The sequence below is a fragment of the Protomyctophum parallelum genome, assembly GCF_964188405.1.
Source record: "Protomyctophum parallelum genome assembly, chromosome: 18".
Classification (NCBI taxonomy): Eukaryota; Metazoa; Chordata; class Actinopteri; order Myctophiformes; family Myctophidae; genus Protomyctophum; species Protomyctophum parallelum.
The window spans coordinates 10710800-10730951 of record NC_139716.1 but is presented as its reverse complement, the minus strand read 5'-3'; the positions used below and the strand labels follow the sequence as shown (position 1 = coordinate 10730951).

Here is a 20152-nt window from a genome sequence, read left to right as displayed (position 1 = left end):
AACATACTCTCCCTATGCCTTCGGCTGGTGGAGATAATAATATTACCAGAAACACCGCCGCAAAGGCCTTCGCACTCGCGTGTGTGACTGTGTGTGTGTGTGTGTATGTGCGCGCGCGCAAGTTTGCCTGCATATGCTTACTGTACATCGTGCGCATTGGTATTTTGTAAAATAACATATTCAACCAATAGTTGAATTAATGTAACCCAATGGGCTCGCATCTTGATAGACATTGAACCCATAACACTTAAATAAGAACTGCATTGGATCCATTTAAAAAGTAATAGTTTTGGACCACAAGCTTTTCACTCCGACACAAATAATCCAGAAATGTACAGTACTTAACCCATTCTGACCGGGCACCCATTTTGGTGTCAGCATCATGTCGTGCTTTAGCTATTGAAAAATAGCAGATCTACAAGCTCATAGCGCGCCACCGAGTGGCGCACTACGAGCTTGTAGGTCTGCTATTTTTGAAAAATCGAAGAGCGACTGACATTTCTAGAATCTGATCTCAGGTCAGAATGGGTTCATCAGGACCAGTGTGTGTCCGGCGGGAAACCTCGTATGAATCTGATCTCAGGTCAGAATGGGTTAAGTCGAAGGTAGGTTCTGTGGAGGTCCGAGGTCTGCGTCTTCAGAGTGGAAGTGGCGGTTCCATGGAGGTTCAGGCTCCACTGGACCAGTCTGTGACTCTGAAGGTCTGTCTTCCACCTCCTGGACCGCACCAAGTTCATCAAGGAGAGAGTACACCTGACGAGAGAATTATTAGTATTAGTATTAGTAGTAGTAGTAGTAGACGTGCTTGGCCTCTAATTCTATAATTCAGTTGGAGTTGGAGACTCCCTTTGGCCGTGCGACGACATCTATGCCCTCCGGTGGTAGCCTGGTTAATAAACCAGACTAATATCGCACGGACCGCGGGATATTAGTCTGGGGAGGCTCAGCTTGGATTTCATTTCCAGGGAAACATTTTCTCTTTGACGCAATTGGTCAGAGCTACTGTCAGTCAAAGGTCTCAAGCATTGAAAGTCACTGTACCAAAGCCCGCCCATATTGCATACCGTGTCCCGATTGGCCGCCCACATTCTCTGGTGTAGGAAATGGGCGTACAATTGAGCCTCTCCAGACCGTAATCCGCCGGCAGGCAATTTATTTTTGCCAACGGCTGATTCGGTCTGGTTTATTAACCAGGCTACTCCGGTGGCACAGACCCAAATACTAACGATAAACTGTGACAGTGATTTGGTCTCCAATTCAGCCTGGGAAAGGCACGCGGCCGAATCATATAGGCCTATATTAAATATATATGTTAATTTAGTTTTTTTCCCCTAAAACGGCTAGCTTGGTTCAGCCTGGACTGGCCCGGCCGTTCGGGGGTTAATTGTCCCAGATTTCCCAATGGTCAGCAGTGCACGTCCGTCCCCTCCCGACCGATCGTACATCATAACATTTAATTTAGTATGTTATTTAGAATCTGTACAGATTTGTATGGTTTTATATGATATGGTATTGTTGAAACTTTAGACTGATTCTAGGTTCTTGTTTAGCTGTGATCCTAGAATGATTACTGAGCCACTATACAGTGTAGTGGCTCAGTAATCATTCTAGGATCACAGTAGTGACTACACTGTCTGTCTCCACCTCGCTTACTGTGTATTGTGTACTATGTATTCTTTATTCATTCTTTATCCCATTCTGAACGGGCACCTATTTTGGTGTCAGCATCATATTATGCTTTAGCTATTGAAAAATAGCAGATCTACAAGCTCATATCGCGCCAACGAGTGGCGCGACACGAGCTTGTAGGTCTGCCATTTTTGAAAAATCGAAGAACGACTGACATTTTTAGAATCTGATCTCAGGTCAGAATGGGTTCATCAGACCAGTGTGTGTCCAGTGGAAACCTCGTATGAATCTGATCTCAGGTCAGAATGGGTTATTCAGATGGATCCCCATTAGCTGCCACCGAAGTAGCAGCTACTCTTCCTGAGGTCCATGACAAACAATACATAGAACACAACACAATAAAAAATAACACTACACAATTAATGTACAGTCTTGCAAAAATACATTCAGAATACATACAAATACATTTAAGACATTAAAAGTACAAGAGAAATAAAAACACTAAACAAGACATCCCCTTAAATGATGTCAGCTACTGTCTTATTGTGTAGCTGCCCTGTGGTGTATGTAATGTTTTACCTGTGCATAGTAGGGCCCACTCTAAAATTCTACTGTTTACAGATATATTAGTTCATACATATTCGGTCCATGTTGTGGTTTCTGATGTTTTGGTCCAGATATATATTATATAGAGCTGGGACTTGATTAAAAAAATTAATCTAATTAATCAGAGGCTTTGCGATTAATTAATCTAGATTAATCGCATTTTAATCGCATATCAATATTCAACCCGAGAACAGCGAGAAACCTTTTTTTTAAATGTTTTTTGGTATCCCAGTGAATCAACGAATAGTGACTACAGGATAACACTCATTTTCAACATTTTACTGTCATTAATATACCTGTTGTGGAAATAATAATAAAAAGTCACCCCATTCTGTGTTGCCTAGAACTGGAGGTCTGAAAAACAAATGAGTAACAGTAACAAGTACATCTCAGTGACATCACAAAGCTGTACTTACTTCATATTGTTACTGTTTTTTGTCAGACCTCCAGTTCTAGGCAACACAAAATGGGGTGACTTTTTATTATTTTCAGTTTTCAGTACTATAGAAAAGCGCCCAGTGAGAAACGTTGTGCGGTGAAAAAATAGGTGTGATTAATTTATCTGTAGTTAATCGCGATTATTTTTTCTGTAGTTAATTAATCTAAATTAATCGCAATTAGTCCCGGCCCTAATATTATATTTACCCTGTTGTGTTGTTGTGGTGGTGGCTGTGATGGTGTCGTTTGGGTCGAGGCGGCCCTGGCTGAACCCTGGTAGCTCTTCCACAGCCGGCCATACAGCAGGTCCACTTTGATCTTGGCGTACAGCTTGGAGGGATCGAAACCTTTTGGCTGAGATGTCTGGCTCTGGGTCTGGCCCTGGTTGTGGTTCTGGACTTGAGTCTGGTTCTGGTTGTGGTTCTGGACTTGGGTCTGCAGGGTCTGGTTGTGGACTTGGGTCTGGATCTCGGGCGCAGGGAGCGGAGGGAGGGCCCGGTTCCGAAGAGGATTCTCACTGCTTTCCTGAACGGATCGACACAGGACGACAGCTGAGACCTGAGACAAGGGGTGGCAACCGTCCCGTGGAATCATCAGGGCTGGTTATCTCTGGTCCATAGCGTTAGCTCTGGTCCATAGCGTTAGCTCTGGTCCATAGCGTTAGCTCTGGTCCATAGCGTTAGCTCTGGTCCATAGCGTTAGCTCTGGTCCATAGCGTTAGCTCTGGACCAGAGCATTGTGTGTTCTTTTTCAGTCTACAGTACACAGGGTCTCTTCACCAAAAATAGCAGATCTACAAGCTTGAGTTTGTAGATCGGCTATGTTTGGTGAATGTTCCCTACAGAATAGGGATGCTGGGGTTTAAGTGCAACACCAAATATAAAAGTGATTTTCAGTCTAATGGAAACTGTTATTCTCTCCAGTTTTCCTCATGACATACAGTACTGTATCTTAGGGGGAAAGATTTATATTTGCGTACCGTTAATACGCTAAAAAGTATGAGTGTATGAAAAGGTTATTCACAGAGGCGACCTGCTGAGGCCAAGATGTTTGAGAACCTATCATCATGTCATACACCACGTCATGTGACTTTGTTCAGAGCTGGAGGTCTGAAGCGTCCAAACCACGATAACAACAGGAAACCATACCCTTTGAGACTATGTCGTTGAGTTGTTGTTTGTTTGTCACCATGGTACTGCACAATTACAATGTAGGCATTTAGCAGACTTAATCCAGAGCGATTTATAGTAAGCAATAAGGGGGCTAAGAACAGTAGAACATGCTCTGATGAAGGCTTCATAGCCGAAACGCATAAGCGTTCCTTTTTGGTGTTCCAATAAAGACATGGAAATGTGAGTACTTTGTCCGCCGTTCATTTAATTTTTGGATGTGCTACCTTTTTGGATTTTTTAAAATTCCTATTTTTTTTGCTGATGCGCAACCTCTTTTTCTTTATTTAGTAGAATATACAGTATGTACAATGAAACGAGGAGTATACTTGCTATCTAAATGACATAAGCTTAGCCTGTGCATACACCTGTAAGGTTACAGTAGGTCGTCCAGGCTAGGGCAAGTGCTACTACGGGCTAATAAGATGGAGATATAAGATGGAGATTGAATTGAGTTGGGTACTACAGCGGAAGGTAGTGTGTAAGAGACACAGAGCTGGCACTGTGGTCCACATAGCAAAAGGTTTATTGTTGTAATGTAATGTTTTTACTTATTTATGTATCTGTCTTCTGTACACTGATTTTACGATGGTCTTTGTTGTGAATATTATTATTAGTGATTTCAGTTAACACATGTTTTATGAGTGAGATACCATGTTTATTATACAAATTAATTACTATTGGAATAGTAGTAACGTTGTTGTATTTCCACTTTTAGTTATTTAAAACAGTCACACACACCATGCGGTCTTTTTTATGGGGAGACGAGAGTAACAGCACACACGCACGCGCACACACACACACACACACACACACACACACACACACACACACACACACACACACACACACACACACACACACACACACACACACACACACACACACACACACACACAGGATGTGAAGAAATGTGTGAACCTCTGTGATGTAAAATCGCACAGACTTTCCACTGAGTTTCACAACATTATCTCCATCAGCTGGAAACCAAACCTGTACAAAGTACAAAACTTTCACTTTTCAGGAAATGGAACAAACAAAATGTGACGTGTTCCAATGGATCCAACGTATAGTTATTATTTTAGACTCAAAACGAATTATTTGTTCTTGATTATAATTATAAAAAAAATTAAAGAAACAAAGGGAAACCACTGCTGTAAGTACTAAGTTGTATGATGTTTATGAATCAACCTCACCTCACTGTCAACACTGGAGATGTTCTGATGTTTATGGACACCGTACACTCTCTTCCTGGAAATGAGATAAAAATAAATAAAAAGGCAAACCATTATCTTAGATTATGACCTCAAAGTAATGTGCATGCAAAAAGGGAATATAGAGGGGGGCTTTTACTTTACTTTACTTTACTTTACTTTTTACAGGGGACAGTTTTGAATTGCAGCCGCCCATAAGTACTCTTTGAGAGCGGTTTTAAAGTCTAGGATTCATATTTTTTTTTTCTCTTTTTTTTTTTACATTACTAGATTTCTTTGTCAAAGGGATTCATATTTCATAACGGCTGTTGGTGGGGGCGTTCCACATTTTAGTGGCATAGGAGTGAAATTAATTCAACCCCTTGTCTGAGCCGAACCTGGGCTGCACATGGTTTGTAGAACTCCCTCTGGTGTAAACACTTTATATGAGGTTAAATGGTAAATCGTGCATGTATACCAGTGTTGTTTTAGTCATAGTCTCTTGAATAGTTTTCATTTAGTTCCAGTCACATTTTAGTCACCTGGAATGTTTTAGTGTTATTCTAGTCTAGTCGACTAGAATGTATTTTAGTGGGCCTTGATGCCATCGTAATGGCTGATTTTACACGCCGATCTACAAGCTCACAAGCGTGAGCTTGTAGATCGGCTATTTTCAGCATGCATACACCAAGTGTAAAATGACTTGATGGATGGATGATCTCTTGTCCACTAGTCCCTTCCTAACATTTTAGTCTAGTTTCTACTTTGTCAGTGGAAAAAGGTAGTCGACGAACATCTTTTGTTTTAGTCGACAAAATCAACACTCATACAAATGTACCTCATACAACATCTCCACACATAGTAGCCACAGATACAGATGGCGGTCAGATACACCAGGCATCCTGACACCAATAAACACCACCGAAGAAGAGCTTGATCCTTCTCCTCCTCCTCCTCACGTCCTGGTGGGTCTGCCTCTGACGCACGCACGCACACGCGCACACGCACACACACACACACACACACACACACACACACACACACACACAGGATGAGTGAGTGAGTGAGTGAGTGTGCTCAGGAACTACAGGCTAACTCTGGCTCATTTAATGTGAAAACTGAAATGATGATTAATGAATGAACGGAGGATTGACTAAATGCATGCATGAATGAAGGATTGAATGAGTTAATGAATTAATTAATTAATTAACCCATTCTGACCGGGCACCCATTTTGGTGTCAGCATCATGTTATGCTTTAGCTATTTAAAAATAGCAGATCTACAAGCTCGTAGCGCACCACCGAGTGGCGCGCTACGAGCTTGTAGGTCTGCTATTTTTTGAAAAATCGAAGAACGACTGACATTTTTTAGAATCTGATCTCAGGTCAGAATGGGTTCATCAGACCAGTGTGTGTCCGGCGGAAACCTCGTATGAATCTGATCTCAGGTCAGAATGGGTTAAACACCTGTGTCTGCGCAGCTCTTAAACACCCCAGAAGGAAATGTGTTGAAAACACAGCAGATCTTCTCCTCCGATCTGTCTGAAAACACAACGCAGGCATTTATCTTTAGAAGTGTTTCTTGAACTCTAGCCAATAGACACGGCATCTGTATGAGCTACATATTATCATATTATTATTATATATTATCATTGAACTCTAGCCAATAGACACGGCATCTGTATGAGCTACATATTATCATATTATTATTATATATTATCATTGAACTCTAGCCAATAGACACAGCATCTGTATGAGCTACATAGTATCATATCATTATATATTATCATTGAACTCTAGCCAATAGACACAGCATATGTATGAGCTACATATTATCATATTATTATTTATTATCATTGAACTCTAGCCAATAGACATGGTATCTGTATAACACTCCACCGATCAACGAAACATTCTGTACATTTGTGGTCGGAAGAAAAATAAGACTAAACTATTGTCAAAAAACATATTTTCAGAAGGGGGTCGGCGGCCAAATATAGATAATTCTGGGGGTCCTTGACATGAAATAGTTTGAGCGCCACTGACATAGAAACATGAGTTTTTCAGAAAACCTTTTTGTAGAATTGTCCTCAGTTCTAAATGGGTTAAGAAACCAAACCCCACCTCTCTCCGTGAGGGTCATCTCCAGGTGGGAGGAGCGTTCCTGGGCGTCGCCTCGTAGCTCCGCCCCCCTGCTGAACCGCGGCTCCACGTGCACGCCATAGCGCGGGTGGAAGGTGCCCACTTTGATGACATCACTTCCTGTGGCCGGCAGCAGCTCCCAGTTGACCTGGTTGAGCTCCTCGTTGGCGAGGAGACGACAGGAGACGGCCACGGTGCCCGACGACCTTTGAACCTGCACTGAGATCTGATCCGCTGCCCTGCCTGGAAAATCATAAAATGTTACAATGAAAAACTATCCCAAGAGTGGCATTATACTGGACCCCAGAAGGCAAGAGGAAGAAAGGGAGGCCGAAAATGACATGGCGGAGCAGTAGACGATGGAGAAGGAGCTCCAGCAACGACATCAGAGCTGGGGGACCATAGAGAAGATGGCCAAAGACATCAGAGCTGGGGGGACCACAGAGAAGATGGCCAAAGACATCAGAGCTGGGGGACCATAGAGAAGATGGCCAAAGACATCAGAGCTGGGGGACCATAGAGAAGATGGCCAAAGACATCAGAGCTGGGGGACCATAGAGAAGATGGCCAAAGACATCAGAGCTGGGGGACCATAGAGAAGATGGCCAAAGACATCAGAGCTGGGGGACCATAGAGAAGATGGCCAAAGACATCAGAGCTAGGGGGGACCATAGAGAAGATGGCCAAAGACATCAGAGCTGGGGGACCACAGAGAAGATGGCCAAAGACATCAGAGCTGGGGGACCATAGAGAAGATGGCCAAAGACATCAGAGCTAGGGGGGACCATAGAGAAGATGGCCAAAGACATCAGAGCTAGGGGGGACCATAGAGAAGATGGCCAAAGACATCAGAGCTGGGGGACCATAGAGAAGATGGCCAAAGACATCAGAGCTAGGGGGGACCATAGAGAAGATGGCCAAAGACATCAGAGCTAGGGGGGACCATAGAGAAGATGGCCAAAGACATCAGAGCTGGGGGACCACAGAGAAGATGGCCAAAGACATCAGAGCTGGGGGGACCATAGAGAAGATGGCCAAAGACATCAGAGCTGGGGGACCACAGAGAAGATGGCCAAAGACATCAGAGCTGGGGGACCATAGAGAAGATGGCCAAAGACAGATGCAAGTGGAGGAACTTTGTTGCTGTCCTATGCACCAGCCGGCGTAATGGGGATAAGTAAGTAAGTAAGTAAACAATAAAAAACTAATATGAAATATTTACAGTATTTTATATAACATCAAATAAAGTAAATATGAACATTTAATTAAGCAACATCAAATAATAACCAACTACATGAGACATGTTTAAAAACAATTAAATGCTTATGAAATATTATAAAAACGCTGTTATTATAAAAACATGTTGCCATTCTAATATAATCTAATAGTCTATGTAAAATTGTAAAGCATGCCAAAATATAGTTGGTAGTCAGTTTTATCCATACAGTAAATGACATAGTTGGTAAAGTAGTGAGTTTTCTTACCAGTTTGTATCAGCAACATCAGTAGAATACAGAAGTTCTGCCATCCAGTCATCTCAACCTATACAACTATAAAACTGGATAAATATACCGGTACAATAATGTATAATTTCTACAAATATACAACTGAATAAATTCAGTTTAATTTCTAAAATATACATTAATGTCTATACATGAATGGCTGTCGTTTCATTTCTACAACTATGACAATCCTGATCCATTCACCTTATCATCCAGTCTTCAAACCTCTCGTCAGGACAAGATGGTGGAATAGCCTAGTCTACAATGATGCTCTCTCTGTCCAGGTCTTGCGAGAAACAAGCAACCAGGTTTATAATTATGGAAACGGACAAGCCCAAAAGAAAGGACTATCCTTTATCCTATCCTATAATAGGCCACACAAGCACTTAAGTCTCTCTCTCTCTCTCTCTCTCAGTTGTGGGTTTGTTTCTCAGATAGAAAAACGGCCCTCTATCTCATATACGACCTGTCACTTCCTGCCTGCGCAGGAAATGGAAGGTTGAGTGTACGCACACAACTCCTTTGATGTCGTCACCTCACAATGGCCTTTTTACCTCCCCACCACCCACAGTCTGTGACTCAGTCTGTGAAGTGTGTGAAGTGTGTTAACCCATCCTTGATGTCAGTTCCAGCGTAGCCTCGCAGAGGCCAGGCGCGAATGTGCGTTCGACAGGGTGATACGAGTCTGGCCAAGAAGCCAGGCTAGTTCCAGCAGTTTTCCAAACTCAAGACCCAAAAGAGAGATTAGACGTTTTCCTGGGAAGCAAACTAGTGAGAACAGCAGATTGCGATTTACGCTAATTTTAACTAATGCAATTACTTAGATCAGGTGCGTGGTGAAAACCAGGTATACTTAATGAACTGGTGGGTGTGTACACTATTTTGAAAGAAATCTTCCTCCTAGTATAATCATAATACCTGATGATCATGTTTTAGGGGGTGGGGGGGAATCACGGCACGGCAAGTTGGCGATTACCGTAATTGTCAACTTGCCGTGTTTAATTTTTAAGTAAAATATTTGCATTGAACATTGAATTTGTATTTCTGTTTGATCACAGACACATTTAATATTTATTTTATAATGTTTTTCTTTCCAAAACAATTACAAGCTACAAAATTGCAACAAGTCGTGTTTTAAATTGACGATTATGCAAAAACGTCAGTCAAATAATGAAATAAATGTAATCATTGTAACAGGCCTATGTAATGGGTTCGTTTTGTCCGACGTACTGACATCCGACAGGCATTAGTCCGACATCCTGTACCCCAAATCCTAACCTAAACTCACAGAAGCCACAGGTGAGTTTGAACCAGCAACGCATGTCAGGAGCCACGGGTGAGTCTTAAGGCCTATTCATAGTCTGGATTTTCGGTGGTGGTGAGGTGACCACCGGAGCTGAAATAACGTTGAGCGGTGGTGAGTAAAAACAGGCTGGAAAGGGCTGAAAATCCAGACTATGTAGGGGCTTTTAAAGGAGAATTCCACACTAAAAGGCTTTCTTACCTTTCTTTGTAGTTGTTACGTCCCCACCAAAGAGGTCCAGGTGTTATTTTGTGCAAAAGCTCCTTATTGGCTATTTCCCCTACCATAAGCCCTACATGAATTGCATTGAATTGAATGGGATTTGAATGGGGCTATGGGGTGTTGTGCTAATTCGGTTATTTCCATCGCTCAAAATTATAATTTCTTTGTATATCCTCTCTTCATAATGTAAATAATATCCCAAGCGGCACACTTTACTACTTCTTTCGATGGAAATAAGCGAACTAGCATAACACCCCATAGCCCCATTCAATTCCCATTCAATGCAATGCAATTCATTGAGGGCTTTATGGTAGGGAAAATAGCCAATAAGGAGTTTTTGCACAAAAAAACACCTGGACCTCTTTGGTGGGGACGTAACAACTACAAAGAAAGGTAAGAAAGATAAGAAAGCATTCTAGCATGGAATTCTCCTTTAAGCGGCCCACGCATGTGTCGGACTGTCGCATGTCGTACTGTTAGTACGTCGGAACCAACGTATGCGCCGCCCCTATGTGACAGTGTTTTTGAAGTGGTGGGAGTTCTTAAACTCCTGGTACAAGGTGAAGAGGACGTGTAGAGACTGCACTCGGTGGTTCTTGTAGACGGGGACGTCCAGAAGCCCACAGACGACGTCCACATAGTCCCTGAGGTCACAGTCCAGGTCGGCCCCTGGGAGCCCCACCTGGGACCCCCCCAGGAGCTCCTCCAGCAGGGGGGGCCACTCCTGCATCAGGCTGTCGATGTCCGGCATGGAGCGGCTGGACGGAAAAAACCAAAGGTTTACATTTTATTTTGTCACTATAGCCCCTGGGGGTCAATGCCATTTTGTTTGTCACTATAGCCTAGTAGCCTGGGATCAATACCATTTTAACCCATTCTGACCTGAGATCAGATTCATACGAGGTTTCCGCCGGACACACACTGGTCCTGATGAACCCATTCTGACCTGAGATCAGATTCTAAAAATGTCAGTTGATTTTTTTCAAAAATAGCAGACCTACAAGCTCGTATCGCGCCACTCGGTGGCGCGATATGAGCTTGTAGATCTGCTATTTTTCAATAGCTAAAGCATAACATGATGCTGACACCAAAATGGGTGCCCGGTCAGAATGGGTTAACTACCTCTATACTAGCCTGGGATCAATGCCAATTTATTCATTGCCAACTTGTGTGCAAAGCGCAAGTAGGCACTCGACAAGAGTGCATTTCTAGTTATCTTTGTGGTCGGGAAAGCAAAAATCGCACCCGTGTGAAATGAGGGGCACTCTTGTCATCGTACGTCAATTTATGTTAGCGGACATTTGACATTGCTACATAAGGTCAGGTCCCTTACATATGACGCAAGTTTTCCCTTGAATGTCAATGGCTTACGTCAAATTCTGATTTACGATTGTCGGGATGCGCGACAGCTCACCATTGACGGCGCTCGAAGCTTTAGAGATACAAGGCTTTGAAAATCCTGTTATAATGGGAGGCTCAATGGAGCTGGATTTAAAAATCCCATGGCTGGTGAGCACGGAGGCTCTCCATAGCAACCGGAGCAATACCAAAAGGTAAATTGACAGTCGCCGCTTTCATATATGGAGTATACGGTTGTCTACGAACATGTACGTAGTTAGCACCTTTAGTGCCCTAAAAGTTAAAGACACAAAGATAATAATGGAGGCATGGATCTGCAGTACCTGTAACAGTGGCTAGGGGGCAGTACCTGTAATGCACGGTGGCCGGAGGCTTGGATCTGTGCAGCTCTGAGATGCTGTCCATCCAACTGTCCAACGCTCTGGGGTTCTTCTGGGCGTTCGACACACTGGACACCTTCTTTACCTGAGAGAGAGGGAGAGAGGGGGGGGGGGGGGGCAGACAGAGATAGAGATATTCTGTCATGGTCAAGAGACAGTTTCTCCCCTGATCAAGCTCTATTAGCTCAATGGTAAACATTTCGGAACTCGCGCCAGGTTCAAATCATGGTTCAAATAGAAGAGGAAAGCTGCTTTTAAGCCGCATCAAAGCCAGAAACAGCACATGAATAATAACTTCTAATCCAATCCAATTCATTTACCGTATTGTGCCGAATATAAGACGTTTGTTTTATTCCAATGAAAACATCCTAAACAAACTGGGTCGTACTATATTCAAGGTCTAGACTATTTTACATGTCCTTATTACACACATCCACACCGTCCGTACCGGCGTACCGCTGAAACCAGGCTTATGAATGGAGTGATTGAAGCAACACACACACACACACACACACAGACAACGAACGACTACAGCTGTGATGTAAGATGGAGGAACGGCGTGACTATCTCGAACAGAGTGGTTCAAGTAGGAGACGTTTTGGAGAGGTTTTGATGCCTTCTTTATTCAACTGGAACCAACACAGCAGCGCAGTAACTTAAAGACACATCGCTTCCACATCGCTTCCGGTGCGCTGCTCAGCGGCTGAGCTGCGACCCAGCGTGCCTTGTACTACATCCACATATGATAACAGCATCCTAAGGTTAGCAAGGAATATCACCTCTAATACTAAGCATGTGTTGTATGGAGAATATAGGTTGCTACCTTCAGGAAGGAGATATGGTGTATACCAGCATACAATAAGGTCAGACTAAAGAGGTCCTTTGTCTACCAGTCGACCTTGAGGCTTAATTAGGAGATGTAGTAGCCACAGGATAATCTAAGCGGTGGATATTGCTCATGTCTTTATGTATGTAAATTGTCTTGTTATTTGTGTGTTGTATATGTGTTTCTGCATACTTGGCTGCTGTGTCGCAAGACACATTTCAGTGTGAACTGACAATAAAGTACTATATCATATCATATCATATCATATCATATCATAACACCCAGAGTGTAGCGCTGATCAGAGCCGTAGATTGAAGAAGCGAGTCGCGACACACTTTGATCTCGCCGCAAAGCGGGGTTGTATGGGCTATAGTTCCAAACGCTGGAACTATCCCATTGAGATAGAATGAGCACTTCCGCATTCCATTGTTACGATGGGAACCAACGCTATAGTGTCGTCGTCACTCTCATACTAGGTCACGCTGGCGCTGATAACACCGCTAGGCCTGTCCCACACTTTCACTGTCCCCCTATCAACATTGGCAGGTAGGAACTAACTTTACATGATAAAGCAACTGGTTTAAGAAATACCAAGAGACTATAGTTTATTTTCAATTTGGTTACTGTACCTATTTACTATGGTACCCTATTGTGAAATGAAAATCATTTTATTTTAAAATTATTATAGAAACATTTTAAAATAAAATAATTTTGTCTTCAATTTGTTTTCCACATATGAGTCTTGAAAAATGGGGCACAATACGGTATATAGCACAATTAACAAACACACGGTAACATTTTAATAAAAATAAAAAATTGGAACCCATAACAAAGTGAGACATCAAATACCAGCAAGGAGACTTAGTTCAAGCTGGATTAAAAGCATAAAAGCATACAAATTAGACTTCAGGCGGAATTAAAAAGTTTCAACAGTTGAACACTTTATTATTGAAAAGGCACGGCCTCTCTAGTTTTAAAATGTGTACCTGAGTAGTGTGTTGTTTGGTATCTTCAGACAGCCACAGCGACAGAACTGTAGGGTCTGACTGTTTGACACACGGCTCATCTAAAACCAACAGACCCAGACTGTCTGTCACCCCATCTGGTCTGGGAACCTGAGAGAGAGAGAGAGAGAGAAAGTTTACAATGCTATCTAAATTACATTTCCGGTGAGGAGCCCCCACCGGGAGGACGTACTGTTGTATCCTAATGAGATCACCTACTAGTGAGGAGCCACCTGCCAGTGAGGACGTACTGTTGTATCCTACTGACTCACCTGCCAGTTAGGAGCGCCCGCCGGGAGGACTTAGAGCCTTCGTCCTACTCCTCCCACCCAACACTCTGACTCTGATGCTGGCATAATCCGCCCCAAGGCCCATCATTTATTCGGCATTTGAGCCACGGACGGACCACCATTTTTGCGCACAATTCCTTTGCTGTATTGATGTGGTACCATTAGGAAAGATGGAGAACAAGACTGCCGAAGCAGACAACCCGGCCGCAACACTCCACGTTAGAGAAAAATCCTTCTAGGTGCAAGGCAAGGCATCAGAATGGGAAGAAAATGCCAGCACTCAATACATTTCCTTTTCACATGATTTTTTTATTTACCTCGGACGAGCAAACAGCAAACGCGTTTCGGCCTAGTGGGCCTTCAACGCTGAGGAACGCTGGCATTTTCTTCCCTTTGTGTTTTACCATTAGGATAGATAACAGGCAAATATTAATCAAAATAAAAATGACTCTACAGTCTCTCTAAATCTGTAGACTTCTTGTAAATGTAATGCAGACTTTTAACAAATGGACCCAAATGGACCCGGGATGGTCCATTTGGTTTCATTTCCGCTCTCAAGAGTTAAAGATAGGGTCCATTTGGTTACCAACTCCCCTGTCATTTAGCTGGGGGACCACCTGGAATCCCCTTAAGGACCACTGGTGGGTCCCCGGACCACCGGTTGACAACCACTGGTATAGACGCTCGACAACGCCGGATGCACCACAGTGGATTTGAACCCACAACCTTCTGTGTTGCTATGGTTACGTGACTAGTATACCTTGATGAAGGCGTCGATGTCTCCCACTGCAGGAATGAAGTCTGGTATGAAGGGCTTCAGTTTATGATCCAAATCTACTGTCTGAGGAGTATATCTGTAAAATATATATATACACTTATTAACCCACACAGCCCTGGGTCTTAAAATGTTTATGATAGTACATTATCACAAATCACAGCCCTGGCCCCTGCAGGGTCTTAAAATGTTTATGATAGTAAACCTGGGCCGGTTGCTAGGCAACGCCTTGCTCACCCCCCCCCCGCACGCATGGAACGTTTCTTGCGCATGGGTAGACAGACTACTGTTATAATTACGGTCTGCTCTGGCGTTGCTGTCCGTTGTGCTGATCAGACATCCGAGGTTCGGATGTGATTTTGGCTTTTTCACAGCATCGCCATTGAAATGTTAATGTTTCGCTTACGCATGTTTCATGATAAATGCTTTTATGTGATGTATTCCCATGCTTTTGTTCTTGCTTAAATGTAAGTCGCTCTGGATTAAGAGCGTCTGCTAAATGCCTAAATTGTAATTGTAAATTGTCTGGAGAAAGATAGCTAGTGTGAGCAAATGCTTACGCTCAAACATTAGCCTTTCCTTCTCCTCTCATTTGCCCCGAGACGTTTAAAGTGTGTTAAAATGTTTATGATAGTAAATCTGATCGATAAATCACACAGTCCGGGGTCTTACTTATTTTCTGTAGTTTTGATTCAGTGGTATTCAACCTTTTTCATATTAAAAAACCCTTTGAGCCACACGGACCACCATTTGATGAGATTTAGCCTCTCAAGACTCAAAACCCTTTGACATTTTTGTTGTTGAATAAGACTTTGTTTGATTTTGTGTTGGTAAATAAAACGGGGGTCAACGATTGGCCGGTAAATAAAGGGCGTTACCGTGTGATGTACTGGAACAGTTCCAGATAAAGGCTGTTAGTTACCGTGTGATGTACTGGAACAGCTCCTTGATCTCCGTGGAAACGGGCAGGTTGGCGTAGTCGGCAGGATGGTACGCCCCCTCCGGTCCGCCCCCCCGCTCATCTTCGTCATCGTCGTCTTCGTCGTCGTCGGAGTCCTCCTCCTCCTCCTCCTCTGACTCCTCCTCTTCCTCTGGCCCCGCCCCCTCATTAGCAGGCCTGTCAAGATTACAAATTTAAGCTGAAGATTCAGATTTAATTGCGGGGTTTTTTTTGCATTGAACAATGCAATGCGTTATAATTTCTATTTCTGTTTGCCTTTTTAGGCTTCGTAATCACAAATTGCACAGGGCAGATATGACAAATGACTTCAATCTAAAACTTGAAATCACCGACACATTTAATATTTTTGTATATATATTTTTCTTTCCATACAAAATAGCGGAAATAGTTGATCTACAAGCTTGTAGATTTTCAGTTCCTGCTATTTTTGTGTATGGACATTTTTCAACATGGAAACGAATGACGATTATGCAAAAATAATTGCGATTATCACAAAATAGGTGATGATGTAATAGGCTAATCGTGACTGGCCTACCCCTCATTAGCGCCCAGGAGGCCAGGCTGCCGTCCCATTGGCTGGTTAGGGCTCAGGAGGCCTGCAGGCCGTCGTCCCATTGGCTCTTTGGCCTTCCGCTGCTGCTCCTCCTCCTCGTCAAACTCGTCGCTGCTGCTATTGGCTGCCGCCATCAGGCCACGCCCCTTCCTGTTCCCGTGGCTGCTTCCTGTCTGACATGCAGGGGTGTAACAGCTAATAGATTTAATTGATTATCCAACTATAAATGCATCACGTCTCTGTCTGTCTATCTGTGTCTGTGTGTCTGTATGTATGCGTACGGTTGTAATGCACGTAACTTTGCCCCACCGACTTCAAATTCGACACACGCGTTCCACACCCCCGCAGGGAGTGCAGTGCCCGGTATCGAGTCGGTCTGACCCACGGTTGTCCAGAACCACCACAAAAGGCTCTGGTCAGGCTCTGCCAGTGGGCCTAATGAGCCCAAGTCCCCTCACCTACAGTATGCAATTTCCAGCCTCTGCCTCAGCCAATTGATTGCCATGGCAACCCCACACCTGCCAATTGATTACTTAACCAATCCACTTTTCAGTCAGTTTGCACTTTGCACTCTTCAGACGGACAGATACAGAGATCTCCATGCGGGACACAGACAGACAGTTAAAACGGGTGCTATGACAAGTTGACAGGTATTATTAGGTTCTCAAGTAGGCCGGTGGCCGACGGGCACGTACAGGTCTAGTAATAATAATAACCCAATTGATTAAAAAAATGTAAAGAAAATAGTGGATATACATGCTTGCGATGTGACGTGTTGTGAGTTTGTAGATCAGCTATTTGCATTGAAAAATATGTATTTATTCTGTACAGTGTGTGTGTGTGTGTGTGTGTGTGTGTGTGTGTGTGTGTGTGTGTGTGTGTGTGTGTGTGTGCGTGCATGTGTGCGACGTGCGTTTTACCTTGCTGTGTGTGTGGGGGGTGGGGGTGTAGATACTCGCTACATCCTCAGAGTCGTGAACTTCCACACTTTCATCATAAGGCTGGTTAGAGATCAGTTTACCACTGTTACCAGGCTCCATCTGACACTGAGGGGGGAGGAGATGAGGCAAGAGGAGAGAGGAGGCAAGAGGAGGAGAGAGGAGGCAAGAGGAGGAGAGAGGAGGTAAGAGGAGGAGAGAGGAGGTAAGGGGAGGAGAGGAGAGGAGGAGAGGAGAACATTTAACAGTGGTGTAAAACATATCAATACTGCAGTATAGAGATGTGTCACAGAGACTAAAATCTTTTGGGAGCGTTCTGGAGAACGGTAGGCTTTATTTCAGGCTCAGCCGATTAGGTGAAAGTAGTTTATCAGACTATTTTTTATAGTGTTCCAGTTCCAATTTTGTGAGATCTCTTATCTCTATCCTAGCTGATTGGATAAGCTGGTATCCTGACCTGATCATTTGCATATCTACAAGATCCTATTTTCAAATGGACAAGAGATGAAACTATAGGGCTGAAGTTGTATAATCAAAATCTACAAAGTAACTATAGTAACTAAAGTTTTCAGTCGTTTAGTGGCGTAAAAAGTACAATATTTGGATCTGAGATGGAATTAAAAAGTATTGGAAATTAGAAATAGACCTACTCCAGTGAAGTAAATTAAACATAGGCCTAGTATGTCGTTTTTCATGGTTTTTGAGTTGGATGTTCTGTTTATTAAAAAGAGACAGATCGACTGACACATAGAGGAGCTAGCATACCTGTCTGGATCAGCTTTAGCAACACAGCTAAAAAGCTAAACTCTCGCGAAGTCTTCGGTCATTTAAAGATGTGCTGACGTCGCACGATGCTCACCGGCGGCTGTTATTCACTCATACATACACATATGACGTAATAATAATATAAAACATGACGTATTAAACCAAGACGGGAGTCTAATGCTACAGACGCAGCTGATCGCTGGCGTTGTCCTAGCAACAACAACAGTCCCGCGCTGTGCATCATGGGATATTGAGTCTCCTTTGGATCTGTGTGGCAGTGTAGCCGTAGCGTATCCCCAGCGCCTCCTGCTGCAGTGGAGGTATCTAGAAACACCACTGCAGTCAGTGCAGCATCATGGGGATAGATAGGGGATTATTATAGTGATTCATAACTACTATTTTACTAGAGAATTCCAATTCTCTGTACTCTTCTACTCCACTATCAGATCCAGATATTGTACTTATTTCGAAGTGAAGAGGACACGGTTATTACACATTTAAAACCTAATTGCGACCAAAGGTTTTTCTGACAATCGTTTTGACAATTTTGTTTCGTGACAGCACTATAAAATCATCAGGGATAGTAAGCCCATATACGGGACTGTGATCCTTCCTCTTCGATGTCTCCCTTTTGCCTGATACCTGTCAATTTAAACTCAAGACGGGCCTGCCCCAAAGTTATTTGTGCAGCCACCCCCGGGCAGCTGGCGAAAACTAGAGTTGATAGTCAAAGTTACTTTAAGCAACTCAACTCATATAAACTAGCCTACTGTCCAAGTATCCCAATTTGCCTGCATACTGTTTATAAATCAATACATTGAAACTGGGACTCAACTGATACAAATTACAGCAATGTTGTTATTCAATTGAACCATATGTCACATCTATAACCATAAGTGTTCACTTCGTAAATGTGTGTCAACCCCCATCCTCTGCCAGAGAAATGCCTGCTGCCTCTTAAGGTTACATATCCTTAATATTATACTACAAACGTATACATCTTTGGGGTATTCCTGAATGTTATGTCATATTATGGTAGCCTACATATAATTATGCAATTCTTAAAGGTATATTCAGTGATTTCGCTCAAAAAACCTTAGGTTTCGTTTTTGGCTGTGGGACCCAGCCTTTCGTCCAATCAGGATAGAGAGTCAAAAACGAAACCTAAGGTTTTTTGACCCCCAGGGGTTAACTGGGGACAGGGAGGAACTCCTTATATGGTCAGCACACTCTATAGTAGGGAGGATTATCACAACAAAACAAAAAAATAAGTGATATTTGAATTAAGTGAAATCACTGAATATACCTTTAACCCATAAGACACAGGCTACAAGAGGAAATATCAGATTCCACTAGAAGGCTGAAACTAACTTGATATACCGGACATATTATATTAAATCATTCCTGATTCTTATATAGAAGTGTATAATTGTAAGTCTCTAAAATGTTCTGATGAATTGAAAATGGTGGGCCTTATTGTAAACAAGTGCAATGCTTCATCATAGTGTCCACAGTTTTTGTATTGAGTTGTACTTTTGTTTGAATTAAATGTACTCATTCTGCATACTGTTTATAAATCAATACATTGAAACTGGGACTCAACTGATGCAAATTACAGCAATGTTATTCAATTGAGCCATTTAAACATTATATTAATTGCATTTCTGTTATATTAAATATGCTAAAGTGGCTTACATTTATTTAAATTGCGTTTGTACATGTTTTTTTTTAAATAAACAAAACAAAAGGAAGTTCACATTGGTGCTGCATTATTTCATAGGCCAGTGGTCTACTTCAAGAACAGGAGCGCCACCAACAGGTGGATTTTTTAAAATGACTCAAATCATAAAGGCAGTGTGCAATTTACGTGGAATCTTTCACAGACTTTCATACTAGGCTGAGGAATATATCCCACCCTTTTCACATTGGCAAGTTATAGCGCCACCAACAGGTGGATCTGTTGTTGTTGTTCTTGTAGTAACGACCCAGCACACTCAAACAAAAGAGGCTGATGACCCCCCCTTGGGCCCCCTCAACTCTCACTATAACTAGACACTTTACCCCCCCTCTCTCTGTTTAAAAGTAGGCTACAGAAAA

General features: G+C 42.8%; 2 protein-coding genes across 4 annotated transcripts; both read right to left on the bottom strand.

Annotated features, from left to right (window-relative positions):
* Positions 1-584: 584 nt before the first annotated feature.
* On the bottom strand, positions 585-8744 carry LOC310875950 (uncharacterized protein; the record flags this gene model as incomplete). Its single annotated transcript, XM_083789400.1, has 7 exons — positions 8662-8744; positions 7160-7420; positions 6503-6577; positions 5874-6012; positions 5039-5093; positions 2864-3198; positions 585-717 (listed from the first exon to the last, which is right to left on the bottom strand). The coding sequence occupies exons 1-7, from the start codon at positions 8711-8713 to the stop codon at positions 585-587; spliced, it is 1050 nt and encodes a 349-aa protein (XP_083645526.1). The 5' UTR covers positions 8714-8744.
* Positions 8745-9847: 1103 nt separating this feature from the next.
* ift46 (intraflagellar transport 46 homolog (Chlamydomonas)) lies at positions 9848-18270 on the bottom strand. Of its 3 annotated transcripts, XM_083788507.1 has the most exons (8): positions 18056-18270; positions 17273-17398; positions 16335-16525; positions 15761-15955; positions 14824-14917; positions 13756-13884; positions 11913-12028; positions 9848-10962 (listed from the first exon to the last, which is right to left on the bottom strand). In XM_083788507.1, exons 2-8 carry the CDS (start codon positions 17390-17392, stop codon positions 10713-10715), a joined length of 1095 nt encoding a protein of 364 aa, XP_083644633.1. In that variant the 5' UTR covers positions 17393-17398; positions 18056-18270; the 3' UTR covers positions 9848-10712. The 3 variants fall into 3 exon arrangements, with proteins under 3 accessions (XP_083644633.1, XP_083644635.1, XP_083644634.1); XM_083788509.1 differs by lacking the exon at positions 18056-18270 and having other exon boundaries at positions 16335-16521; positions 17273-17390; XM_083788508.1 differs by lacking the exon at positions 18056-18270 and having other exon boundaries at positions 16335-16547; positions 17273-17380.
* Positions 18271-20152: the final 1882 nt, after the last annotated feature.